Below are 25,638 nucleotides of genomic sequence, written 5' to 3'. Positions count from 1 at the left end.
AGATTTTATTTATTTATCTTTAGAGAGGAAAGGAAGGAGAGAAGGAGAGAAATATCAATGTGTGGTTGCTTCTTGTGAGTTCTCTGCTGGGAACTGGCCTGCAACCCAGGCATGTGCCCTGACTGGGAATCGAACTTCGATTGTGTGGTTCGCAGGCCCGAGCTCAATCCACTGAGCCCACCAGCCAGGGCTAGTGTTCAAATTTTAATTGTCTCAAATTTCATTTTAAGGTTCTCATTTTACAGTTTGTTTGCAGCGAGATCCAGCTCAGGCCTCCTGTTGGCTGTCAGGTGTCAAGCAGGGAGTGACAGCCTTGGTTTCAGCTGCTCTCTGGCCTTGCTGTGGAGAGGGGACTGGGGGGGTGACTGGCAGCTGTTGCTGCCCAGGAGGTGAGTGGTCATTATCCAGCGTAGATGGTGTGGTCAGGATGGAGACGGGTTAGGGTCGCTTCTGAGGGGCTACAGGGCAGGGCAGCCTTGTCTTTCGTGGTCCATCCAGACTGCTGGGTCTGTTGGGTGTGTATGTCTGAAAGGATTACTCCTAAAGATTTCACTGGTTTAGTAACAAACTAGAGAAATGACCCCTGAAAGTATAGTCTTCGATTTCATTGGTTTAGGTATCAGCGTGTTAATATTTGTGAAATCTTAAAAAGTTTTTAAAAAATATTTTATTTATTTACTTTTAGAGAGAGGGGAAGGGAAGGAGAAAGAAACAGAGAGAAACATCAGTGTGTGGTTGCCTCTTTCATGTCCCCTACTGGGGACCTGGCCTGCAACCCAGGCGTGTGTCCTGACTGGGAATCGAACTGGCGACCCTTTGGTTCACAGGCCCGTGCTCAGTCCACCGAGCTACACCAGCCAGGGCAAAATCTTAAAATTTTTACACAGGTAAGTTATAGCAATTTATAGAATATTGAGACAGGGAAACATCAATCCATAGTTCATAAATCAATTTATTCAACTTTAATACAGCTTATTTGCCATATTATCTTGTCTGTGTGTGATTATGATGATAATATGGGTAAGACTATCGAATAGGAAATTAGATAGTTTTCATTTAAACATGTTATAATCTCTTATGTATATGAGGCTAAAGAATCCTCATAGTTTTATAATATTGTATTGGATGTCAGTATTTATGACAACCATCCATGTATTAGACATTATTTGTTACTACTCTTAAAGTTGGCAAAAGTTTGTGTTTTTGTAAAAAGACAAAAGACTACTTTTTATTTATTTCCAGATGGATTTCATCTTTTATTTGACATGGCAGAAAGTAAAAATGTTGCCCTTTGAGATTTATTTATTTATTTAAAAAATTTTTAAAGATTTTATTTATTTATCTTTAGAGGGGAAGGGAAGGAGAGAAGGAGAGAAATATCAATGTGTGGTTGCTTCTTGTGAGTCCCCTGCTGGGAACTGGCCTGCAACCCAGGCATGTGCCCCAACTGGAAATCGACCCGCGATTGTCTGGTTCACAGGCCCGCGCTCAATCCACTGAGCTACACCAGCCAGGGCTGAGATTTTTTTTTATATTTTAAAAAGATTTTATTTATTTTTAGACAGAGGGGAAGAGAGGCGAAGAGAAACATCCACATGTGGCTGCCTCTAGTGCGCGGGGGGCGCGCCCCCCCCCCCCCCCACTGGGGACCTGCCCACAGCCCAGGCACCTGCCCTGACTGGGGATCAAAGCAGTGACCCTTTGGTTGGTTCACAGTCTGGTGCTCAATGCACTGAGCCACACCAGCCAGGGCACCCTTTGAGATTTATAATCAGAATGTTCCTAGGCAAGATATGGAATCTATTCTATTTTTTCAGATAAAAAAGAAACCCACTCAGATATAAAAATAACCTCAGGATGGGGCAAAAAAGTACGTTTATCATTGTAAGTACATGAAACACAAGAGTTTATTCCTGTATCATTGTTTATTAATTATTGTATTATTTTTAATATAAACAACTGTAAACCTTTTGCCCCACCCTGTATTGAAAGCCTGAATCTAAGTTGGTTTCTCTTCCTCCCTCCCTTCCTTTATTACTGTTTACATTTGACATTACTCTGTATTAGTTTCAGGTGTGCAGCACAGTGGTTGGACAATCGTGTATTTTATAGAGCAGTCCCTCAGTATTTAAGTACCACCTAGCCCCACATATAGAGAATTTTTATATCTGTATGTTTCTATTTAAAAGGTTGGATTTATAACTTTGTAGAAATTTTCCTTGTAAAACACTTTTAAAAACTTAACGGACCTGAAGTTATAACTGGCAAAAAACCAAGTATAGGTTTTGTATTTGAGACACGGAATTGTGTTTATTTTTGATTATTGGGTTCAGAATACGTACACTTCGTGGGTTATGCTTATAGACCTCCTTACTGGAGAAAGGGAATGCGTGTACGTCGGCTTGCACCCGTTCCCGGGGCCACGTGGGGGAGACAGGGAGCCCTTTCTGCCTTGTCTTTGACGTGCTGCTTTCACAAGGGCCCTCTGCTCCCAGTTGGTCCTGGGGGCCGGGGAGCAGCAACACTTGCCTCTTAAATGTTCCCGTGTCCCTATTCCCGGACAAAATGGCTTAAAATTGGGACTGCTTTAGTAATAGAGAAATTATTAACTGTATATCCTTTTGTCTTTTTTTAAAAATGAAGTAGAATATTTTTATCAAGCTCAAAATGTTTAGCTTCACTTAACATCTAGTGAAATGTCAGACAACCATTATTATTTTGTTCTTTGGGTCATTCTTTTACAACAGGAGTGTCAAACTTATTTTTACCAGGTGTCACATCAGCCTGCGGTTGCCTTTAAAGGGCTGAATATAATTTCAACTCCTTAACAGTTAAGGAGTAGTTATATTTATACAGTCCTAAAAGTATTTCAGCCCTTTAAAGGCAACTGTGAGGCTGATGTGGCTCCTGGTGAAATGAGTTTGACACCCTGTTTTAAAATGAACTAGGTTAAAGAAAACAGATTAACTAAAAATTTAAAAGGAAATGTTTAGAGTGCTCTTAAAGACTACATTGGGGTTATTGGTCATAATGTTGACTTTTAGTCCCTTACTGTTTTCTTGCTTTGTCTTTCAGTGCTTGAAAAGTGTCACTTTGAGTGTGCTGTTAATTCTGTCATAACTTCAGGTTTCAGAAGGGCAATATCCAAGTTGATTTAAGAAAAAAAGTTTGGCCCTGGCTGGTGTGGCTCAGTGGACTGAGTGCTGGCCTGTGAACTAAAGGGTCCCTGGTTCGATTCCCAGTCAGGGCACACGCCTGGGTTGCGGGCCAGGTCTCCAGTTGCAGGTGCATGAAAGGCAAGCACACATTGGTGTTTCTCTCCCTCCCTTCTCCCTCCCTTTCTCTAAAAATAAATAAGTATTTAACAAGTAAAAATAAAATTTAAAAGTTTTCTTAAACGGATTATTTGGCCATTGGTACTACAAAATATTTTTTGTACAAGTAAACTATTCTTTAAAGCTGAATTGTGGCCCAAGTTCAGTGACACCGGTGTCACATGGGAGCTCATGAGACGTGCAGAGTCTCAGGTCCCTCCCAGACCTACTGACTCTGACTCTGTGTTTTAATGTGACCCCGGGTGATTTACAGGGCAGGGCAAAAGTAAGTTTACAGTTTGTTTGCATGGAAAATAAATAATATAATAATCAAACAGTAATGCAAGAATAAAGTCTGTTTCATGTACTCACAACTGTAACCCCCTTTTCCTACCCTCTGTGTGCACATTAAAAAGCTGACCGTGCCAGCCCCGGATTTCCTGGCCTCCTGTTCAAGGCCGATCTTTGCCCTGTGCCCCTCATTCCATTCCTCCCTTTGGGGACATTCCTGCATCCTCCACTGCCCCATCGGCTGCCACCCACTGTCATTATTATCACTTAAAATACAGCTTAGAGGTTAGGAAGAAAAGCTCTGTAGCCCGATGGCTTCCTTGGAATCCCAGCCCTGCTATTTCCTATTTCCATATCTTCACCTCTGCTCTTCTCAGTGAGTCCAGCTTCCCCCAAGTGAGGACCACATTGAGCCGATTTCTGTGCCCAGCACGGTGACTAGACATAGTAGGTGCTCAGTGAGTTCTGCGTGGGTGTGGTTCAAGCCGTCCCTCGGTGTCGTGTGGAGACTGTGGACATGGGGCTACTGGCATGATGATGAGAAAGTGCCGCTCGGGGGTGTGGCGGGGAAGGTGAGCGCAGTGCGTGGCGTTCGGGTGCCACTCCAGGTACGAGACGGGTCAGAAAGGGTGTCGAGGAAGTGGGTGGCCAGACTTAAATGTGTGCCCTCTGGGTGTTTTTAGGGTGTTCACCAAGTGGGGCATGTTGGTATTTTCGGTGCTGACTGTTGAACCAGGCAAGTGGTGCTGATGAGGGTCGTTTGTTTGGGTGGGTGGGTATGTGAGCAGCTTCTTTCCTATTGATCTTTTGGGGAATCCTTTGGAAAGTCACTGCCGATACTTTTGGGGGAAAACACTGTAAGTTCAGTTTCTCCAGAAGGGAACTGTGCCGCTGTTAGCACATCCTGTTGGTGAGGGACAATGTCCTGACTTTAAACGATCTTGTCAGATTTTTACTGTCTAGTTCTTCAGATTGTCAGAGGACTGAATAGCTTTGTGACTGTTCTGTTTTCAGCTGAAGAACAGTGGCAAGGACCAGAATGTCATTAGCTGGTGGAAGGGCACCAGAAGGCTGATCAGCCCGGTGACCTGAGGCCACATAGAAGCTGCACACGTCATGCCTTGGATCAGTCAGAGCTTCCTCACGCTGAAGATGCATTTGTCAGGCTGACGTGCTGTTTGTGAAGTTCTGTTGCTCATTGATTCAAACAACAGTACTTTCTTTCATTTTGATTCTGCAGGAGCCTGCAAAGCTTGTGCAATGAATGGTGACACTCAGGCCGCAGTGGTGACCTCACCGCCCCCGACCACAGCCCCTCACAAAGAGAGGTACTTCGACAGGGTGGGTGAGAACAACCCGGAATACCTTCGAGAGAGGAACATGGCACCTGACCTTCGCCAAGACTTCAACATGATGGAGCAGAAAAAGAGGGTGTCCATGATTCTGCAGAGTCCCGTAAGAGCAGCTTCTTCCTGACGGGGCTTCTGCCTTCCCCACGTGCCTCAGCTCCTGTGTGCTCATGTCCTGTGTGCTCGTGTCGTGTGTGCTCGTGTCCCGTGTGCTCGTGTCCCGTGTGCTCGTGTCCTGTGTGCTCGTGTCCCGTGTGCTCATGTCCCGCCACCGTGCAGGGGTCACTGATGAAAGAGTTCAGTTCCAGCGATCAGGCACAGTATAGGAAGAGTCTTGCCCTGGCAGGTGTGGCTCAGTTGGTTGGGTGTTGTCCCATAAACCGAAGGGTCCTGGGTTCAATTCCTGGTCAGGGCACATGGCTCCTTGTTGTGGGTTCAGCCCTCGGTTGAAGTATGTGTGAGAGACACCCAGTGTTCTCTCTCACATTGCTGTTTCTCTCCCTCTCTCCCTCCCTCCCTTCCCCTCTTCCCCTCTCTCTAAAATCAATAAGCATGTCCTCAGGTGAGGATTAAAAAAAAATAAAAGGAAACATCTTGTGTCATAAAGGGTAACAGGTGTTTCTCATTTTCACTCTTACTGCTTCTCCAGCAAGTATTTATTGACACCTTTTAAAAATTACTGTTTCCTCCACAATACCCAGCTTGGTGCTGGGCACTTGGTAGGCCTCAGCAGTCGTTGGTTTACTGGTCGATCAGCATCTTGAATGATAGTCACACCCAACAAAGTGCCTTCTGTTGTATCTCTAGATAAAGGAGTCTGTCTGTTTATTTCTTTATGTGCACACTGCTGCCCTGTTTGTTTCATGCTGCTGATCTAGTCTTACTCTCTTCCTTTAATATTTTGGAGGGCCATTGGCAGGTAGTCATTGAGTTTATTATTAATGTTTATCATCTCTTATGTGCTGTTCAAGGAACTGGCCTCTAACTCTAGATTTACTTGTTGCTTGTTACTGTTACTCACGTATTCTGAGGTGTAACGCACATAAACGCGCAGATCTTAAGTGGACAGGTTGATGAGTTTTGGCAGATGTGCAACCCCCGCGAGCCCCAGGGGTCAGACCCTGCATTCTAGTGGAAGGAGACACACAGTAAAGAGCGCCCAGGAGCACGACCAGAAGCAGTTGGATGCTTAGTTGTGTATGACTTGGTTAGGACTGGCCTCTCTGAGGAAGGAAGGGTAAATCTGAACTCTGAAGGAGCTAGCGGCTGGGCGGGGTCCTGGGGAGGAGCATTTGGGTTGAGGGAGGGGCCTGCATTCCTAGGACAGGGAAGAGCTTGGGCTCCCATGTGTTGGAGCACAGGAGGGAAGGGGAGGGGGTGCAGCGGGGTTGGATAGGGCGTAGGGAGCAGGTCCTGGAAGGGTGGGGGAGCTCAGGTCAGGGGTTCGTTTTGCATTCAGAGTACCACAGAGCCACTGGTGGGCTGCCGACAGGAGAGACACCATTGAGGTTCTACAGAACTCAGTCTGGGTTTGGTGTGGAGAGTGTCCTGTGGGGCGAGGGGGAAAGCTGTCTTCTGAGCCAGAGACGGTGGCGGTTCGGGGCAGGCTGCTGCTGGGGAGGTGGAGAGAGGTAGGCTCCTCGGGCTTCATTTGAATGCGGGTTGAAGAGCAAGGAGAGGCGAGAGGCAGCAGAGGAGTTGGGATGCCATCTAGACATGGCTCGAGCAGTTTTCCTACGTAACAGCAACAAGAAACTAAGTGAGAATGACTGGGGAGGCGGTGGAGCAGCCAAACTCTCAGCACCCAGTGTGTGTTGGGTACGGGGCTGCAAGGGCAGTGAGGCCCCTTGGCCCCTTGTTACCCGTCTCAGTGCAGCATGGGCCCTGCATTACTGGGGGGATGGGGGAAGCTGGGCTTAATTCAGAGGAGTGCCCCTGGAGTTGGTGTCTTGGTTTTGGGAGGAGTGGGGAGGCCCGCCCTGTGCACACAGGTGCTGATCGTTGGGTAGATGTGAGGGGACCTGGACTGTTCTCCGTGATGTTAGCTGGTAGAGTCCTCTGCTGAGAACGGGCACAAGGAGCGGTACAGGGGCTCTGTGGAGAGAAGGCATGGAGTGGGCGGGGGGTGGGCAAGGGGAGTCGAGAGTGGTTGTGGGCTTGTGCAGGGGTGCACTCTGGTCGTGGTCCTGAATGTGCAGTGAGATGACGCGGCCTGGCCTTGCTGCTGTTCTCTAGCCACCTTCAGCAGCGCAGGTCGCAGGGCTGAAGGGCTGGATTCAGCCAGGGCTTGGATTTTGCCAGAGGAAATGGTAGAGAGGAGAGAGTTCAGGCGATGGCAAGGGAATAATAGTGTTCAACCAAGGATCTAAGGGTGAGGGAGGTTGGGACACAGGGAAGGTAAGGGACGGTGAAAGGTCTTAGGGTCACAACGAGGTTGAAAAAAGGGGGAGCTGGATGCCAGAAGGAGCTCTTTGGAGAGCACATGCTTGGCTCCGAGATCGAAGAGGGGCACAGTTACTGGGAAGGAGCCGGTCGAGGGCTGGCCACAGAAGCAGGAGGGCCGGGTGAGCTGGGTGACGGGGTCGCTGGAGGAGAGGCAGTCAGGAGGTTAAGAGGTGAGAATTCGGATGTTGAACCACCAGGAGCTAGGGCCCTAGGAGCATGCGAGGTCGTGGGCTGGTGACTGCGGGCCAGAGCCACTCTGGGATCCAGGTGAGTGGCCCCGGCCCTCCCTGGTTACTGCTGCATGTAGCTCCTTCCTGCACACGCAGGTCCTCTGGGGTGCTGCTGATGCGGGGCCCCGTGCAGTCCGTGTGTGTGTGTGTGTTGCCCTCACTAAGCTTTACATTCCTGGGCAGCAAGGACCAACTTTACTGTGTTGAACACTGTATGCATATAGAGTTGTAGTGACATGTAGTATGTGCAGTACATGTAGTGGAGTATGTTAAATTGATTTGTATGTGGATTTGAAAACCATGGAAATAGATTGATTTTTTAGATTGAGGGCCCACGAGGGCAAGGAGCTGTTTAATTCAGTTTTTGCGTCCCCTGTGCCCTTCATACTCTGTGAGGTTAGCAGGGCCCCTATCTTTGTGTCTCTTTGGTTGTAGCTGTGCCCCTCTCTCTGTGTCATTGCAGTGGGCGTTGTCATCGGAGGGGGTCCCCTGACCGTGTTTCGGTGACAGCAGTTTCAAACCGGTTTCTTCCTTGCAGGCGAAGCCGCTGTTGGCTTCTCCCTCCCCCCTGACCACCACGGAGTGTGATGTAGGACATGTGTAGCATGACGTGGCTGTGTCACTGGGGAGACCCTGGTCAGGGGGCGCCTTCTCATTGGTTCTCGCCTTGCTCACGGGAGAATTCAGGCGAGAGACAAACACGTATGAGAGAGCAGGTCTGTGTATGAAACACTCGAGCACAGAGCTGCCAGCAGGCACCCGCCGCTCTGAATGCCCCGGGTCAGAGGAGGTTTGTTCTGTGTACCAGAGTAGCCGGCTGCACTCAGCTAATGTGAGTGTGCCGACTGTTGGGGTTCGGGGGTCATATACTTTAGTCAGCTTCTAGGTTCCCCTCCTCCCCCCCTTCTAGACCTTGGGATCGAAACACGGTTTTAAAGGTTTTCTTTCCCAGCGGGTGGAAACAATACATACAGAATTGCAAGGGCTGTCCTCCTGCACTGCCAGATCAGCCGTGAGACATGTCTCCTTTCTGTTCCTAGCCTCTTGTGTTCAGTTCTGCACCGGGTCGTGCTGCACAGGGTCCCTGCCTTATTTCCCCTGGGGCTGCTCATTCCTGGCTGCTGCCTGGCGGGACACAGGAGCTTCTGCTCCTGGCACCCCTGTGCCATCGGATTGCCACCAGAGCATTTGCTTTTGCGTGCTTCCCTCTGGTTGACTCCCCTCCAGTTGACTTCGTCTGACCCTTGGAGAGACTAGAGATGCTTTTGGTATAACATCGCCCTTGGAGTACTTATATTCAGGTTTGGATAATTGGTGAGCTCACACTTTTACCTGAAATGTTATTTACAGGTACCTGACAAGATTTATTTCTTCATAGGGTATGTGATAAAGTGTTTTTGTACAGTTTGGAGAAACTCTACATTATGTGTACTTTCAGTGGTGACTTCGTGGTAAAGTCGCCATCAACCCATCTTGGCCTTTCTGCTTAAGTTTGGGTTATTGATAAAGGGTGAATGTTTCAAGGTTTCTCTTTCAACTTTAAATAACTTCAAAAATGTATTATGAAGAAAATACCAAGAAATAGAAAGTAGAACATGAAAATGACTGGTAATTCTATCACTGAGCATTACAGTGAACATTTTGATGTATTGCTTTTAGTCTTTTCTGTGTTTACATGTGTATTTACCCTTATAAAAACCAGTTATACTGCTTTTTTTTGGCCTTTTAAAAAAATATTTTATTTATTTATTTTTAGAGAGGGGAAGAGAAGGAGAAGGAGAGGGAAAGAGACATCAGTGTGTGGTTGCCTCTCACATGCCCTCAACTGGGAACCTGGCCAGCAACCCAGGCTTGTGCCCTGACTGGGGATCAAACCAGTGACCCTTTGGTTCACAGACTGGCACTCAATTCATTGAACCACACCAACCAGGGCTTTTTGTCTTTTTGTTTTATTTTTAAAAAATTTTTATTGTGCAAGTACAGTTGTCTCCATTTTCCTGCCACCACCTTTCCCTGCTCCCCCCCCACCTCCCATCCTCAATCCTGCCTCCAGTTGTGTTGCTTTATAACCTTTTTAACTCAAATATGTATCAAGAGCAAATTTGTGTCATTTAATTTTCTTGGCTATCGTGTTGAATGCGTGCGTAAGATTGTGCTGACAAGTGGGTCTGTGTATTTCGTCTGTCTGCCATTTCCCACAGGGACTGTCACCTGGTTTCCCTTCAGTCAGTACTACTGGGATGATCGTCCTCATGAACAAATCTTGAGCACATCCCTGGTTATTTCTTTAGAAAGAATTTCTAGGAATAGAATTTTTTGCTCAGATTTTTAAGTTTTTATATTGTTATTTTCCAGAAAGAATGTGCCAGTTTATGCTTCAAGGAACAGTGTGTGGGAGTGTCCACCCACCTTTCTGGTGCTAGGTGGAGACAGGCAGACGTGCGCTCTGTGTGCAAATCACCCTTGTCTTCCCAGGGGACAGAAAGGAAATGGTGTCTCACTCTTTGCATTTGCCTTTTTGTAGGCTTTCTGCGAAGAGTTGGAGTCAATGATACAGGAACAGTTTAAGAAGGGGAAGAACCCCACCGGCCTACTGGCCTTGCAGCAGATTGCCGATTTTATGACCACGACCGTTCCCAGCGTCTACCCGGCAGCCCCTCAAGGAGGGCTGGCCGCCCTGAACATGAGTGAGTCGCCCCTGACCCCTGCGTGCTGTCTCCTTCTGGACGCTTTCTCAGGCAAAATCAGTGTGATGCACAGAATGGAGGTTTTTGAAGGTTAATGTGCTTTAGTTACAGGAAAAAATAGGCTGTAAGCCTGAGAATGTTTTGATGTAGAGGGCTCATTTTTATGAGCCCATGAGACTTATTTCTCATATAGGTGACTTTTTTATGTGGCTTCTCCTGTGGTGGCCTGTGTGCATTAAACTAAGCAGAAATAATGCCTGTGGAGCAGTACATGGATTCTGCATGAGCTCATTTTAGTGAGGTCAGCATTCTTACCCCCATTTCTCACTGCAGCTTGCAAATGAGTGAGAAGCAGAGAAATTCCATAGACAAGCCAGAGGGAAAATGTTGGGTGGGTGAATGTGAGAATGTGAGCAGTGTGGAACCCGGGGTAACTGGGGCCCCGGCTCACGTGGCTTCCCGTGTACCAGGCCCTGGGTCAGGCTCTGAAGGGTCTAGCTGGATGGGCCGCTGCTGAGAGACCAGTGCCAGAAGGTCGCCCGGCATTTGCTATTTGCATGTCCTGTCCATGGTACTTTCAGAAGTTGACTGGCATGCATCAGAGTGACATCTCTTTAGTGTCTAGAGACATGTAATGTACTAGCACAGACCTCCATCCTGAAGGTCTGGCTGGTTCAGTTGCTTAATTTGGTTTACTCAGTTTAGGTGTGAAATTCGTGGCTCACGTTTTCCTCTATGCTATATCATTTTTTTAAAATGATTTTATTTATTTATTTAGAGACAGAGGAAGGGAATGAGAAAGAGAGGGAGAGAAACATCCATGTGTGGTTGCCCCTTAGGAGCCCCCAGCTGGGGGTCTGGCCCGCAACCCAGGCATGTGCCCTGACTGGGAATCGAACCAGTGACCCTTTGGTTCACAGGCCACCTCTCTATCCACTGAGCTACACCAGCCAGGGTCCTATATGCTGTGTCTTAAATACGTGATGCATTTCCTTCTGGCCCAAAACATTGCTATTAAAATTGGAAGACCTTTCCATAAAAATGACCTGGTCCTGTTTCCTGGATGTGCACACTGTCTTTCTAGAGTGGGGCAAGTTTACCAGAGTGTGTCTTAGTGTTGGCTCTTCCGGCTTAGCTTCACCAGCTGATGTGCCCGTGCACATTTTTTTAAAATTTAGCAGTATTGTCTTGAATTGGTATCTGGTATTTATTCTGTTGCCTTGGTTTTGGTTTCTTCAGGGGTTCCTATTACATGCATGTTGGGTTTTCTTGGTGTTTTTAGATTTTTTTAAATTGATTGGAGAGAGGGAGGGAGAAGGAGGGACAGAGAGAAACATGGATTTGTTGTCCCTTCACTTACGCTTTCATCAGTTGCTTCTTTTTTTTTTTTTTTTTAAAGATTTTATTTATTTATCTTTAGAGGGGAAGGAGAGAGGGAGAGAAACATCAATGAATGGTTGCCTCTCATGTGTCCCCTGCAGGGAACCGGCCTGCAACCCGGGCATGTGCCCTGACTGGGAATCGAACCACGATCCTCTGGTTCGTAGGCCCCCGCTCAATCCACTGAGCTACACCAGCCAGGGCGTCATCAGTTGTTTCTTGTATGTGCTCTGACCAGGGATTGAACTCACAGTCGTGGTCGAGATGATGCTACGGCCAGCTGAGCCACCTGGACAGGGCTTTGTGTGTCTTCCTGAACTGTCACTTTCCTCAAACCCTTTTTATCATTTTCTTCATTTCTTTATGATTTAAAAACTTTTTTCTTCCTTCTTTAACTTGTTCTTTAACTTCTTGTTTAGTATTTATTTTTAAAATTATTTTTTATTTATACCTGACAGACCCAGGCAGGCCTGGGAGGGATGGAAAATCACCAGGCAGGAAAACTGCAGCCTGGGACACTGCCTGCCGACCCTATGCAGGACAAACAGATGCCCGGCCAAGACTGGGGTCTGGGGTCGGCCGATCCGGCATAACAGTGTGCAGCTTTAACTTGAGCCTGACAAGGTGTGTCGAGAACAATGCTCAGCAGAAATGGCACCCAGCAACCGGCTCTAGCCAGTCAGACTCTGACACCACAACCAGTTACGCTTTGCGGGTTTTTGTCCTTAAAAACCCTGCCCTAGAAACAACGAAGCGAGTCCTAACCTCCCTTGGTTGGCCCCACTTTCCCTCTTATTCCTGCTAATAAACCCTGCTCCTTAGCTCACTGCGTCCGTCTGGTTTCTTGAGCAATCCGACCTAACAATACCTAATCCCTTTTATGCTATAGCTCTCATTTCTGAATTTTCCTAATTATATTAAATGTATTTTTCTCGTTCAGTATTAATGCCTTTCTCTACCTTGTTATCAAATAAGAGTTTATTGTCTTCATCTGTTTTGTGGACACGTCTTTTTGTGTGCTTTCGTTATCTGTAGGAATGAGATTCCGACTTCTTAGGTAATTTTTATACAGTATGAGCACAGTATTTTTCCTTTTTTTTTTTCATGTGAAATTGGTTTTCCTGGAGGGGTCTGCTTCAGCAACGTGTCTGTAATGTGGTGGCTCGAGCTCCCTCTGTGTCCTCCTGGAGAGCGGGAAAGGCGGTGGCTGGTCCAATGGGATCAGGCTCTGTCCCTCCCACACTTCTACCTGACCCTCCTCTCCTTCTCCTTCCCTTTTGTTGATGGTCTGTGGTGCGCAGCTTTGGTTCTGAATCTGCAGAGTTCTTAGTGTGAGACTGTCCTGAAAGGTGGTTTTGGGCGGTTTGCTCGGACACCAGTGCGAAGAGCCCTCCTGGCCTCGGGTCCCTTCCGCACTGGCCTCTGCATCCTGGTGTGCTCCTGCCGGTCCTCTTGGGAGTCTCAGGGTCGGCCGTCGGCCCGCCAGCAGCCTGCACTCTGTCTGGGGCAGCCCTGCCCTTGCGTTTTCAGTGTCCTGGGCTCGCCACCCAGTGTGCTGTGGAGTCCTCCTGGTGTCTGGGTTTCGCCGCCCCTTTTGCTGTAGTCAGTTTTTGTGTGGGGCTGCGATGGACGTTTGAGAAGGTTCTAAAACTGTGCCGCCATGACCGCCATCTTCTGGAAAATCTTCTAAAAAACGATTTTTAAAAATTAAAGATATAAAATAGAAGATTAATATATACTGACTTACAGTTTTCTGTATGCTTGAAGGAGTTCACAAATAAAAGACTGGGATCAGCCCCAGCTGGTGTGTCTCAGTGGATTGAGTGCCAGCCCGTGAACCAGAGGGTCTCCAGTCTGATTCCCAGTCGGGGCACACGCCTGGGGTGCGGGCCAGGTCCCCAGTTGGCAACCACACATTGATGCTTCTCTCCCTCTCTTTCTCCCTCTCCCCTATATAAAAGTGAATAAACAAAATATTTTTTAAAAAGAAAAACATTCATCCTTGGCTGGTGTAGCTCAGTGGATTGAGCGCAGGCCTGTGAACCAGACAATCGTGGTTCGATTCCCAGTCAGGGCACATGCCTGGGTTGCAGGCCAGTTCCCAGCAGGGGACTCACGAGAGGCAACCATACATTGATGTTTCTCTTCCTCTCTCTTCCCTTCCCCTCTAAAGATAAATAAATAAAATATTAAAAAAAGCATTCAGTCTTTTACCATTATATGTGTTTGTAGATGTCTGTTATCAAATTGAAGGTGTTTCCTTCTATTTCTAGTTTGCTGAGCGTTTTCATCCTAGAAGGATGTTGAATTTTATGAAATGCTTGTTCTGCATCTATTAAAATGATTCCATGGTTTTCCTCTTTAGTTTGATATGGTGAATTGTATCAGTTGGGTTTTCCTGAGATAAACCGTCCCAGTCACAGTGTGTTCTTTTCATGTGTGGTTGGATTATTTGCGAGTCTTCTGTTAAGTATTTTTGAGTCTGTGTTTATGATAGATACCAGTATGTTCTTCCCTTTCAATGTCATGTGATGCCAATGTCTGTGTGCTTTTGCTGTCAAGGTAGTTCTGTGCCAGGTAGAATCGTCTGGAAAGTGTTCTGGAAGACTGTGTGTCGAACTGGTGTTACTTCGTCCTTAGATGTGTGATGGAATTCACAGCACAGTCATCTGGGCCTGGAAATAGGGCTACTCAGGGTACCTCTTTCTTGTGGAGTGAGCTTTCGTGGCTTGTGTCTGTTAAGGAATTTGTCTGTTTTTATCTAAGTTAAAAAATTTTCTGGAATAGTTGCTCACATTATCCTGGTATTTTGCTTTAAACGTCTGAAAGTTTGGTAGTGATGTCCCCGCCCACTTGTCCATGCTGGTAATTTGTATCATGGCTGTGTTGTGTTGACAAGTCTAGAGGTGTGTTTTGTTTTGTTTTCATTATTTTATTCTGTTTTTAATCTCAAGATTAAATATTTTTCTTTATCATTTTTCTGTTTGATAATCCACTTTTATCTTTATTATTACTTTTTTCTTTTGATTTTGGATTTAATTTGCTTTCTAATTTCATAAGGTAGGGACTTAGATCATTTTTTAAAAGAACCTTTTTCCTTCCTTCTGAGTGTTGCTTTATTGCATCCCACAAGTTTTGCTACTTTTTTGTTACAGATTTCAACTTAATTGTATTGTTAGGGAATATAGTCTTTATGAAATAGTCTCTGCGTTTTGGAGACTGACTTTATGGTGCAGTGGGGAAGATTCATGTTTCGGAATGTCATTATTTGATTTACATTTGGTGAGAAATATTACATCTTTGAGTTTCCCTTTTCTTCACTTCAGGTCTTGGCATGGTGACCCCTGTGAATGACCTGAGAGGGTCCGATTCGATTGCCTACGACAAAGGGGAGAAGCTGCTGCGCTGCAAACTGGCGGCGCTGTACAGACTCGCGGATCTGCTGGGGTGGTCTCAGCTCATCTACAACCACATCACGGTGGGTGTCGGGGCGGTGTGTGTCTGCTGCCACCTCTTCTGTTCAGGAGAAGGGAATCTTGGAACAGCTTCCTTCTGATTCCTGGCTGCAAAGTGTAGTGATCGGAGAACTAGCCAGTGTGAATGAACAGTTATGAGACCAGTACTACTTTAAAACGTCCTTCTTACATGCTAACCTGATAAATGCATGTTTACCAAAATTAGGAAGTTCTTAAAAAATCTTTTTATGCCTAAAAACCTAAGAATGAAGCTATTTACTTTCCTCTGTCTCTTATTTTAATTCTTTAGCTACTTTGGTTTTTAGCCATTTTGCAGCACTATCAGGACCTCTGTTCAATCCCTGGTCGCAACAAAGACTCCCTGGGCGCCAGCTGTGTGTATTTGCTACCCTGCGCCTGGCACTGTTCCAACCCTGGACCACATCAGGAAGCGGAGCGGGCCCTGCCTCTGTGGGTCTTCCCTTCTGCATCCCAGGCCACCAGCCCGCAGCCACTCCCTGTGTTATCCAGCTGGATGTCGTGGTCCGTCATCTCAAGAGTGCTCTTTGCCAGCACGGTCCTCCCCTCCCTGAGCCTGAGTGAGTGCCAGGTGCGCCTGCGCAGCAGAGCCATTGGCCCTCCCTCAGACCTGCAGCGGGTCTGCAGGGGCCCCACCGCACGCCCCGGCAGCTGTAGGACGCCACGCTTGGGTGCACCCAGACGTCCTGCTGTTTCTCCTCTGTTTGGAGGTCCTGCCTCCTCCCAGTGGGTGACCGCGTTGTGTCACCGAGAAAACTGGAGCTGCTTGCCGATGTCTGAGCCCACCCTTGCTCCTGACCGCCTGTTCCAGGGTCCTGCCGTGGAGTCCCATTCCTCTCCGCCTTTGTTGGTTCTTGGTGCATCTTAGTGTCTTTCTTCTTCTCAGTGCTCTTTTGTGGGGATAGCCTCTTTGAATTGCTTTCCTCCTTTGACTTTTAAACTTGTTCCAATCTTTGTGTTCTTATTCAATTTCTTTTATTGGATATTTTTAATTATTAATACTATGCTTGCTGTTGGTAGCAAGTGTCCCTTACACAGATATCTAAAGAAGGAGCCATAACCTTGCTGCACTCTCATCTTTGAGGCAGTCAGGGTCAGCGGCCATTTAGATCGTCTTGCCCTTTCGTCTGCACTCAGCACACACACGCAAGTGTTCTTGACTCGTGGACTCAGCCTGGGGTGCTTAAGCTCCATTCTGGACTGTCACGGATGCTGGGCCTCCGAGGCAGGGTTCTGGGGCCCACCTTGGAACCAGTGCACTGTGCTTCTGGGATGCGATTCCGGGCTTTGCCAGGGTTACTGAGTTACCCCCCCTTCCGTCTGTTCTCTGTGTTCCATCCACTAAAGGGAGTCGTTCAAAGTGCAGACCTGACTCTGTTGTGTTGACACTGTCGCGCTTGTAGACTGTCACCCACCCCGGCACATCTTCATTTCCCCCTTCGCAGTGACCTCAGCCATACTGTACCTTTATGTTTGGCATCTGTGTCTGCCCTCAGTCTTTGTGAGCTCTGTGACGGAGCCCCTGTTATGGCCTCTGCTGTGTGTCCCCAGGGCCAGGGGGGTGCTAGGCACAGACTAGATACATGTAAACTCTCAGGCGATGGCTGAATGAAACCCCAAGCCTTGGCCGGTGTGGCTCAGTTGGTTGGAATGTCCGGCTATAAACCATAAGGTCGTGGGTTCCATTCCCGATTAGGGCACATACCTAGGTTAGAGTTCAGTCCCCAGTTAGGGCACATACAGGAGGCAGCTGATTGATGTTTCTCTCACCTTGATGTTTCTTGCTCCCTCTCTTCATTTTCTCTCTGGAATCAAAAATAAAAAACAGTGAAGTACTTAAAGATTTTAAAAATATATTCATTTTTAGAGCGCGGGGAAGTGGGGAAGAAAGAGAGAAAAACATTGTTGTGAGAGATACATTGATTGGTTGCCTCTGGTAGGCCCCCAAGTGGGACCCTGGTCCCCGCCCAGGCATGTGCCCTGACTGGGAATTGAACTGGTGACCTTTTAGTTGGCGGGGTGGTGCTCAATCCACTGAGCCAAACCAGGCAGGGAAAAACACTGAATTATTTTTTAAAAACTGTCAAACAGGAACTCCACAGCTCCCTTTGATGTTTGATCAGTGGGCCCGGTCAGCCCTCTACAGTTCCTCCCCTCTACAGTGCCGGCTCCTTCCCTGTGTCTGCACGGCAGTGGCTGGTGTCTGGGGCTAATTATGCCCGGCTGCTGCTCTGCTTGGAGACTTAATGTAAAGTTGTCGCCTAAAAATCAGTTCCATGAAAATGTTATGGCTATGATAGGAAATTTTATCCTTGGCTTCAGTAACATCGTCACATTCTTTGGAAGTTTTTTTTTTTTAAGATTTTATTTATTTATCTTTAGAGGGGAAGGGAAGGATAGAAGGAGAGAAACATCAATGTATGGTTGCCTCTCGTGTGTCCCCTGCTGGGAACTGGCCTGCAACCCAGGCATGTGCCCTGACTGGGAATCGAACCGTGATCGTGTGGTTCACAGGCTTGCGCTCAATCCACTGAGCTACACCAACCAGGGCTCTTTGGAAGTTTTAAAATGCTGTTTACCACAAGTCCTGTTATGAATGCTATTTAAATAAGTTTGAATTGCTTAAATTGCTTGTGTGTCCCCCCCCCCCCCCCTTTGGTTATTTAGGACTTTGCCAAATTAGTTAAGTGTGTTCTGTTGATGATCTGTTTGGAACTTACTACTGAGTAAAAAAAGAAATTTAAGTTACTAAAATATTTCCTTTTTCTTGTGAACTAGAGAATCATTTAGGAGGAAAGTTTTTGTTTTTTAATTACTTACGTCATTCATTTTTTTGTTTTATGGTCTAGATGTTACCAGGTAGATGACAAAAAAGAACTGTTAACAGTATTTGTCAGTGAGCCAGAAGAGTGGGCAGGTCCTGGTGCCCTTTCTTTGAAAGAGCGCTGTGGGGGTGCTGTGCTGTGAGGTTCACACGTGCTCCCAGGTGCTAGAGCTCATCTGAATTGGATGTCTGTTGTAAGGTCGCACTGGGTTTAGAGGGGCTTTGGGGCTTGTCCTCTAGAGAGCCCGCGGGCTGGCCGTCCTCTCTTGGTGGTGCTTGGCTGGTGGCTGGTTTTCTGTTCATAAATGCCTCTTGGTATCAGTGGAGTGTGAGGTCAGCCCCAGGGCGCTCTGGAGTCTGCCTCCGTGACCAGTGCACTGCGCTTCTGGGGTGCGGCAGTGTCTTTGCCAGAGATACTGATTGATTTTTAGTGAGTTACCTTAGGTATGGACGTTAGTTCCCTGTACACAGAGAAGGGTCATCTGTTGCGTGGGAAGGCATGCGGGAAAGCTGGTGCTAGTCTGTTGGGGGCTAGAAAACTGACCGATGTGTCTGTCTCGTTTTTCACATCACATCCGTAGTTAGTGCTTTCTCTTTGCTTCAGGCTCAGAAAGTTGCATACAGCAAACTTCCCACTAAAGTGTGTAGATCTGTTAGGCTCACTCTGGGAAATAATGTGAAGGAGAGAAGTGAAAGAAGGAGCATGGTGTTACAGCCTTATGTATCAAAACGACGGTGTTTTCATTATTTTCCCAGCAGTACGTGGGAAATGGCTCAGTCCTTCAACATCAATTTAAAGGAATGTTACAATACACTAAAGACCATGCAAAATATGATTATTATAAAACAAAATATAAAGTGTATAGTTTATAGCCATAGGAAATATGTATGTATATAGACAAAGAAAAAAGAAGTAGATATAAATGATTGTGATTTTTAAAAATATTTTACATTGTTTTAAGGATTTTTTATTTATTTATCTTTAGAGAGGAAGGGACGGGGAGAGGGAGAGAAATATCAATGTGTGGTTGCCTCTTGTGCATCCCCTGCTGGGAACTGGCCTGCAACCCAGGCATGTGCCCTGACTGGGAATTGAACCGCGATCGTGTGGTTCATAGGCCCGCACTCAATCCACTGAGCTACACTAGCCAGGGTGTGGGATTTTTTTTTAATGTGGAACTTGATAATGTGTTTCTAAAATTTGTATGAAAGAGTACTTCCAGCCAACATGGAGGTGTAGGTTAGATATACTTTGCCATGTTGCACAACCAAAAGAAGGACGACGACAACAAATTTAAAAAACAAACAACCAGAACTGCCAGAAAATCAAACTGTATGGAAGTCCGACAACCAAGGAGTTAAAGAAACATTCACCCAGACCAGTAGGAGGGACGGAGATGGGCAGCCGGGCGGAGAGGACTCGCAGCAAGGCAGTGGCTGGTCCCACGTTCGAGTGCGGATAAACCGGGAACAAATGACTGGGGAGTGAGACGGACCTGCAACCCACAGTGCCAGTGCAGAGAGATAAAACCTTAAAACCTCCAACTGAAGAAACCTGTGAGGGTTGGGGCAGTGGGAGAAACTTGCAGCCTCACAGGAGAATTTGTTGGAGAGACCCACAGGGTCCTAGAACTACACAAACTCACCCACCCAGGAATCAGCACCAGAAGGGCCCAATTTGCTTGTGGGAGGTGGGGGAAGGTACTGAAAGCAGACCGAGGGCTCAGGAAGTGGCACTGTTCTCTCTTGGACCCCCACCCATGTACAGTGCCATATGCAGTGATGTGGGTGGCCCTGCCCTGGCGATCGCCCCTTACAATGTAACAGGCTCACCAAGAAGAAAAAAAAAGGCCCAAATGAAAGAACAGATCAAAGCTCCAGAAAAAAATATAACTAAGCAGTGAAGGGATAGCCAACCTATCAGATGCGCAGTTCAAAATACGGATAATCAGGATGCTCACAGAATTGGCTGAATATGGTTACAAAATAGAGGAAAAAGTGAAGGCTATACAAAGTGAAATGAAGGAAAGTGCACAGGGAACCAACAGTGACGGGAAGGACACTGGGACTCAATGATTAAAAGCAGGAGGAAGAAATAAACATCCAAGCAGAACAGAGTGAAGAAATAAGAATTCAAAAAATGAGGAAAGGCTTAGGAACCTCCTGGACAACTTTAAATCTTCCAATATCCAAATTATCGCCATGCGAGAAGGAAAAGAGGAAGAACAAGAAATTGAAAACTTATTTGAAAATATAATGAAGGAGAACTCCCTGAATCTGGTAAAGAAATAGACTTCCAGGAAGCTCAGAGAGTCGCAAAGAAGTTAGACCCAAGGAGTAACACACCAAGGCACATCATAATTATATCACCCAAGATTAAAGATAAGGAGAGAGTCTTAAAAGCAGCAAGAGAAAAAGAAAGAGTTATCTACAAAGGAGTTCCAATGAGACTATCAGCTGATTTCTGAAAAAAACCTTACAGGCAAGAAGGGGCTGGAAAGAAGTATCTGAAGTCATGAAAGGCAAGGACCTACATCCAAGAGTACTCTATCCAGCAAAGCTTTCATTTAGAATGGAAGGGCAGATAAAGTGCTTCCTAGGTAAGGTCAAGTTAAAGGAGTTCATCATCACCAAGCCCTTATTATCTGAAATGTTAAAGGGGCTTATTTAAGAAAAGATAAAAAATATGAACAGTAAAATGCCAACAAACTCACAGCTATTAACAACTGAACCTGAAAAACAAAAACAAACTAAGCAAACAACTAGAACAGGAACAGAAGCACAGAAATGGTAATCTGTGGTAACATTGAAGTTACCATTGTGTGAGGGGAGAATGGAAGGGGGGACGTACAGGGTGAAGAAGCATAATTGGTAGGTACAAAATAGACAGGGGGTGGTTAAGAATAAATAGTGTAAGAAGGGGGGGCAGGATGGGAGTAAAAAGCAGAAAACTGTACTTGAACAACAATGAAAATAAATTTTAAAAAAGAATAGTATCAGAAATGTAGAAGTCAAAGAACTTATATGTATGACCCATGGACATGAACTAAGTGGGGAGGAGTATGGGTGGGAGGGGGTACAGGGCGGAGGGGAATAAAGGGGGGGAATGGGACAAATGAAATAGCATAATAAAATATATTTAAAAAGTAAAATTTATATGGAAGAAAAATGGCAAGGAATAGCTATGACAAGCCTGAAGAACTAGGTAAAGAGATTTTTCTCCTTATCAAATGTCAGACTTGTAAGTGATAGCAATTAGAATAGTCTGCCTTGAACAAAACAAAAGACAAGTAGACCAATGGGACAAGACAGAGCTTGTAGGTCAGTGGGGGAAAAGTAGACTGGCTGGTGGTTGGTGCTGGCCCCGTTGGATTGAAGAATCAGAGCTGAAAGACGGTGTCTACACCCCTGTGTTCATGGCAAGTATATACTGTATGCACTTACACAGCAATCCCAGTGAATTAAGAAGGAAGTGTGAAAGGCAATACTTTAAGAACTTTAGGGTCAATATGGGTGAAAGTCATTGATTTTTTTAAACCTCTGACTTAAGGCAAGATGTCTTAAGACGTCTGTCATAATAGATGGATAAATTTGAGTACATTAAAATGAACAAATTTCTCATCATTAAAAGACACCACAAAGAATGTAAAAACAAAAGCTAAGCAGTTGAACAGTTGTGCTTTACAGATAGCCAGCAAAAAATATCTAGAACAGATAAAGAACTGTTAATAACAAAAAGACAGCCCAGTATAATGTGGAGCAAAAGACCAGAAAGGGATTCCACAGGAGAAATGAGAATGTCTCATAAAAGAATGAGTTGTTTAACTCATTAGGAACCAGAAATTGAGAAATTAAAACCACAGCTGTTTTATAGGCACCATATCTTAGTTTTTGGACAGGTGACTCCAGAGGCGCAGGACCACCGCGGTCTTAATGGGGGCGCTGTGCCTTTGATTAGGCCCCTGGGAGAATACTTTGGTGTCACCCCTGCTTTGTTCTCCGGGGAAACGTGTACATGTAACAGCAGTGTGCACTAGGAGGTAGGGGTGAGGGTGTTCCTAGCTTGTTTGTTTGCTTATTTCTGTTGGGGTAACACTGGTTAGTAAAGTTTATTATTTTAAGTCACTTTTTGTTATTCTGTTGCAAAATGTTGTCCCAGTTTTCCCCTCTTTGCCTTCCTCTGCCCATCCCACAACCCGCCTCCCACAGTCAATTCCCACACTGCTGTCCATGCCCGTGGGTTATTCATACATGTTCTTCGTCTAGTCCCTTCCCCTTCTTTGCACCATTGTCTTCCCCTTCCTCCTCCTCTCTGGTCACTGTCAGTCAGTCTGTTCCAAATTTCCATGCCTGTGGTTCTGTTTTTTTCATTAGTTTATTTTGTTCATTAGTGTCCTCTTCTAGGTAAGATCATATGGTATTTGTCTGTTATTTGGCTTATTTCACTTAGCATAATGTTTTCCAGCTCTATCCATGTTGTTGCAAAAGGTAGGAGCTCCTTGTGATCGGGAGGGTGGGGCACCTGCATCTCCCCTGGGAGGCACTGTTCAGTCTTCTGGTAAAATCGTGGCTGTGTTCCCCCTCCCCCTGCACTGCCAGGCCTGGTCTGTCCCAGCTTATTTCCGGTAATGTATAGTTTCTGGTGAACCACCTGTGCCTTTTAAGAGGGGGCCAGTCTGTATAAGAGGGTCAGCTCTTTCCTGCTTGGTGCTGATGGCAGCTCTGTGTCCCTGAGTCCCCCTTGCTGCACCAGTGTCTGATCTCCATGCTTCACTGGCCTCAGTGGAATAGGGCCCTGGGTGTATTTTGTCTCCCCGAGAGAAGTTCTGAACTATAGGCTTCAGGTGTTTCTCTTGTGGACGTGTGTTCTGCAGGCGCTCTCGAGCCTGCCATGCCTCTCTTGCAGGTCTTCGAGGTTGGTGGTACTTGAGATCCTGAAGGAGGTAGGGGCTGGCTGCCTCCCTCACCTCCCCGAGGTTTGATCTCCGCCAGGGAAGTCAGCTCTGTCTGGCTGTAAGCTCAACTCCTGTCCCTCCAGTTCTCAACCCACTGCCACTGAAGCAGAGTCCAGAGCTGTCCACTCTGAGCAGCCTCTGCCCGGCCATCTGTGCTGGGCTGGGGCCGCGAAAGCCCCTCGCTGTGCGCCTTTCTGATCTCTCCGCCCAGCTGCACTCAGTGGGAGCAAACCACACCCTCAGTCCTCTCCCCTTGCTGGTAGGGCAGCTGCACATGGGGTCCCTGTCCAACACGCCTCAGCTCCCCCTTTAAAAAGTCTCTGTGGGCACCCCCACTGCAGCACTGAGTCCCTGTCCAGCTTCCCTCACACACCACCTCTCCAAAAAGACAAGTCTGTCACAGTCGCGGCTGGCCATAGCCTGCCCCTGCCGCTTGACCAAGGTTCCTGTGGAATCTCTGTCGGGCCCTCTGCCGCTCGGCGTTTGCCACTGCAGCCACGGCTGTGCTGCTCGCTGTGCGTGTGTAGCCTGGACCTCCCCAGCTCTGTGTGTTCACGTCACTGCTGCGTGGGTCTGGGGGTTCCCTGCCCTGGGAGGGGAGGGGCCACCGAGCTGTGATTTCTGGCCAGGCTCTCTGTGGCTGTAAGATCTTCACGTACGCGCTGTGAAGTGTCTTCTGTACTCCTTGGCTTCCAAACGTCATGTCAGCTAAGATGCTGTTGAATGTTCCATTTATTTTTTTGGAAGATCAGCCAAGTATCCAAGTTGGGGGCAAGAGTAAGCGGACTCAACTTCCATCTACCTGGCCAACGTTTCCTCCCTCCCCAGCATTGTTTTTAATAGCAAACTGGAACTCGGGCTCACTGACAGGAGAATGGCTACAAAAGCTGCATGTCTGTCCTGCGGGCGCCGTGCAGCCGTGAGCACGAGCAAATGGCAGCCGTGCACGTCGTCATCTGGAGGAGCCTCAGGAATTGGGTGGCCAACTCCACAACAAGCAGTCTGCCCAGAGTGCGCAGAGGACGTGAGAACACCTCTCTTCAAAGAGGACACGCAGGTCACCAGCAGACACAGAAAAGGGCGCAACGTCCTGTGTCATCAGAGAAACACAAACCAAACCACAGTGGGCTGCTACCGCACGCCTGCCAGAGTGGCCAGTGTCAGCAGATCAGCAAACAACCAGCTCTCGAGGACGTGGAGGAAGGAGCCCTGTGGATGGGAGTGCAGACTGGTGCAGCCACGGGAAGAACAGCATGGAGGTTCCTCAAAGAATTAAAAATCAAAATATCACATGATCCAGCAATTCCACTTCTGGGTATTGATCCAAAGAAAACAAACATTGATTTGAAAAGATACATGCATGCCTGTGTTCACTGTAGTGTCGTTTGCAATAACTACGACATGGAAGCAGCCTGGGTGTCCGTCGATAGACGAGGAGCAGTGCACGTGCACGTGGAGTGCGCCCCGGCCGTAGAAAGAATGGTGTCTTGCCATTTGGGACAGAACGGATGGCTCTAGACGGTGTTGTGCTAATTGAATAAGGCAGCAGGGAAAGACCAATATTGTATGGTTTCAGTTACATGTGGAATCTAAAAAAAATAGCCAAAACCAATGAGCAAACCAAACCAAACCAAAACAGACTTATAGAAGCAGATCAAAGGGGTGGTTGCCCGAGGGGAGAGGGTGGGAGGATGGATGAAAAGCTGAAGGGGACACAGTCAGTGATACTGGGTGATGGTTACTAGAATTAGTGGGGTGATCACATCATAAGGTGTAAGGGTCTCGTCACTCCTTTGTACACCTGAAACATAACTAATATTGTATACCAACTGTACTTAAGTCAAATAAATAAAATGTTGAAAAAAGTCACTGTAAAATACAGACAGTATGATTCCAATCATGAAGTTCATAAACATAAAAATTAAACCATTGCTTAGGGATGAGTAGGTAAAAAGTAAGACTATAAAGGAAAGAAAGAAAATGCTTAACATAGGTCAGGATGGTGGCTAATTCCGGGTTGTGGGGGAAGGGAGGTGGGACTTCAGAGACACTGGGCCTTCTATCTCTGAGCTGGGCGAAGGGGTCCATGGGTATGTGATTTCTTACACTTAAATAATACTCCACACGTCTGTTTGGAATACAAACTTAAAATAAGCAAATATACCTGACACTTAATTTTTTCTCATTTTTCAACCCTATTTTTTCATTTCAGTGAATACACAAAATAATTGCTTGTTTTATGTTTTGTTTTGACCCAACTTGGAGATTGGGGCAGCGTAGGTTCCTTTTAGGTCATTGAGAAGCTCGGTGTGGTTTCTGAAGTAGAAGAGCTAGTTAGCCGTGGAAAGCCCGGCTAACCCAGCACTCATGGGCGAGCATTTTGGGGAAAGGTGGGCCCAGTGTGCACTTTGGAGGGAAGGGGAAGAGAGCTGGGGAGCGCGCAGGAGCACAGGTTCGTGGGTGGTGGCTGTTTACTGTTGCTGCCTCTGCCCCACCATGACTGTCAGCTTGTGGCAGTGCCTTTTTCTGAGCCCTTCCTCCTGGGTGCAAGCCCGCCACCCTACCTGTGAGTCAGGAGCCCAGGCGCCCAAAGCAGCAGAGCCAGGATTTTAACTCATCTTCTGTGACCGTGGGCCCCCAGGAACCTCTACAGAGGCACTGAAGCAGGT

At 46.8% G+C, this 25,638-nt stretch overlaps 1 protein-coding gene across 14 annotated transcripts in view; it reads left to right on the top strand.

The window, feature by feature from the left end:
• ADD1 (adducin 1) overlaps positions 1–25,638 on the top strand; it is an 82,214-nt gene that overhangs the window by 35,494 nt on the left and 21,082 nt on the right. For 10 of the 14 annotated variants that reach the window (XM_037046668.1, XM_037046700.1, XM_037046690.1 and 7 more), the window contains exons 2-4: positions 4,846–5,060; positions 10,154–10,316; positions 15,023–15,174. In XM_037046668.1, the coding sequence (XP_036902563.1) occupies positions 4,866–5,060; positions 10,154–10,316; positions 15,023–15,174 (510 nt within the window). In that variant the 5' untranslated portion in view covers positions 4,846–4,865. Of the gene's footprint in view, positions 1–4,845; positions 5,061–10,153; positions 10,317–15,022; positions 15,175–25,638 lie in introns of those variants that run through there. The other 4 variants (XM_037046705.1, XM_037046703.1, XM_037046723.1 and 1 more) reach the window with 1 other exon arrangement.

The sequence above is a fragment of the Sturnira hondurensis genome, unplaced genomic scaffold (assembly GCF_014824575.4).
Source record: "Sturnira hondurensis isolate 20B ecotype Veracruz unplaced genomic scaffold, ASM1482457v3 Scaffold0000780, whole genome shotgun sequence".
NCBI lineage: Eukaryota > Metazoa > Chordata > Mammalia > Chiroptera > Phyllostomidae > Sturnira > Sturnira hondurensis.
Note: the sequence above shows the minus strand (reverse complement) of the source record. Positions and strands in the feature narration are given on the sequence as shown.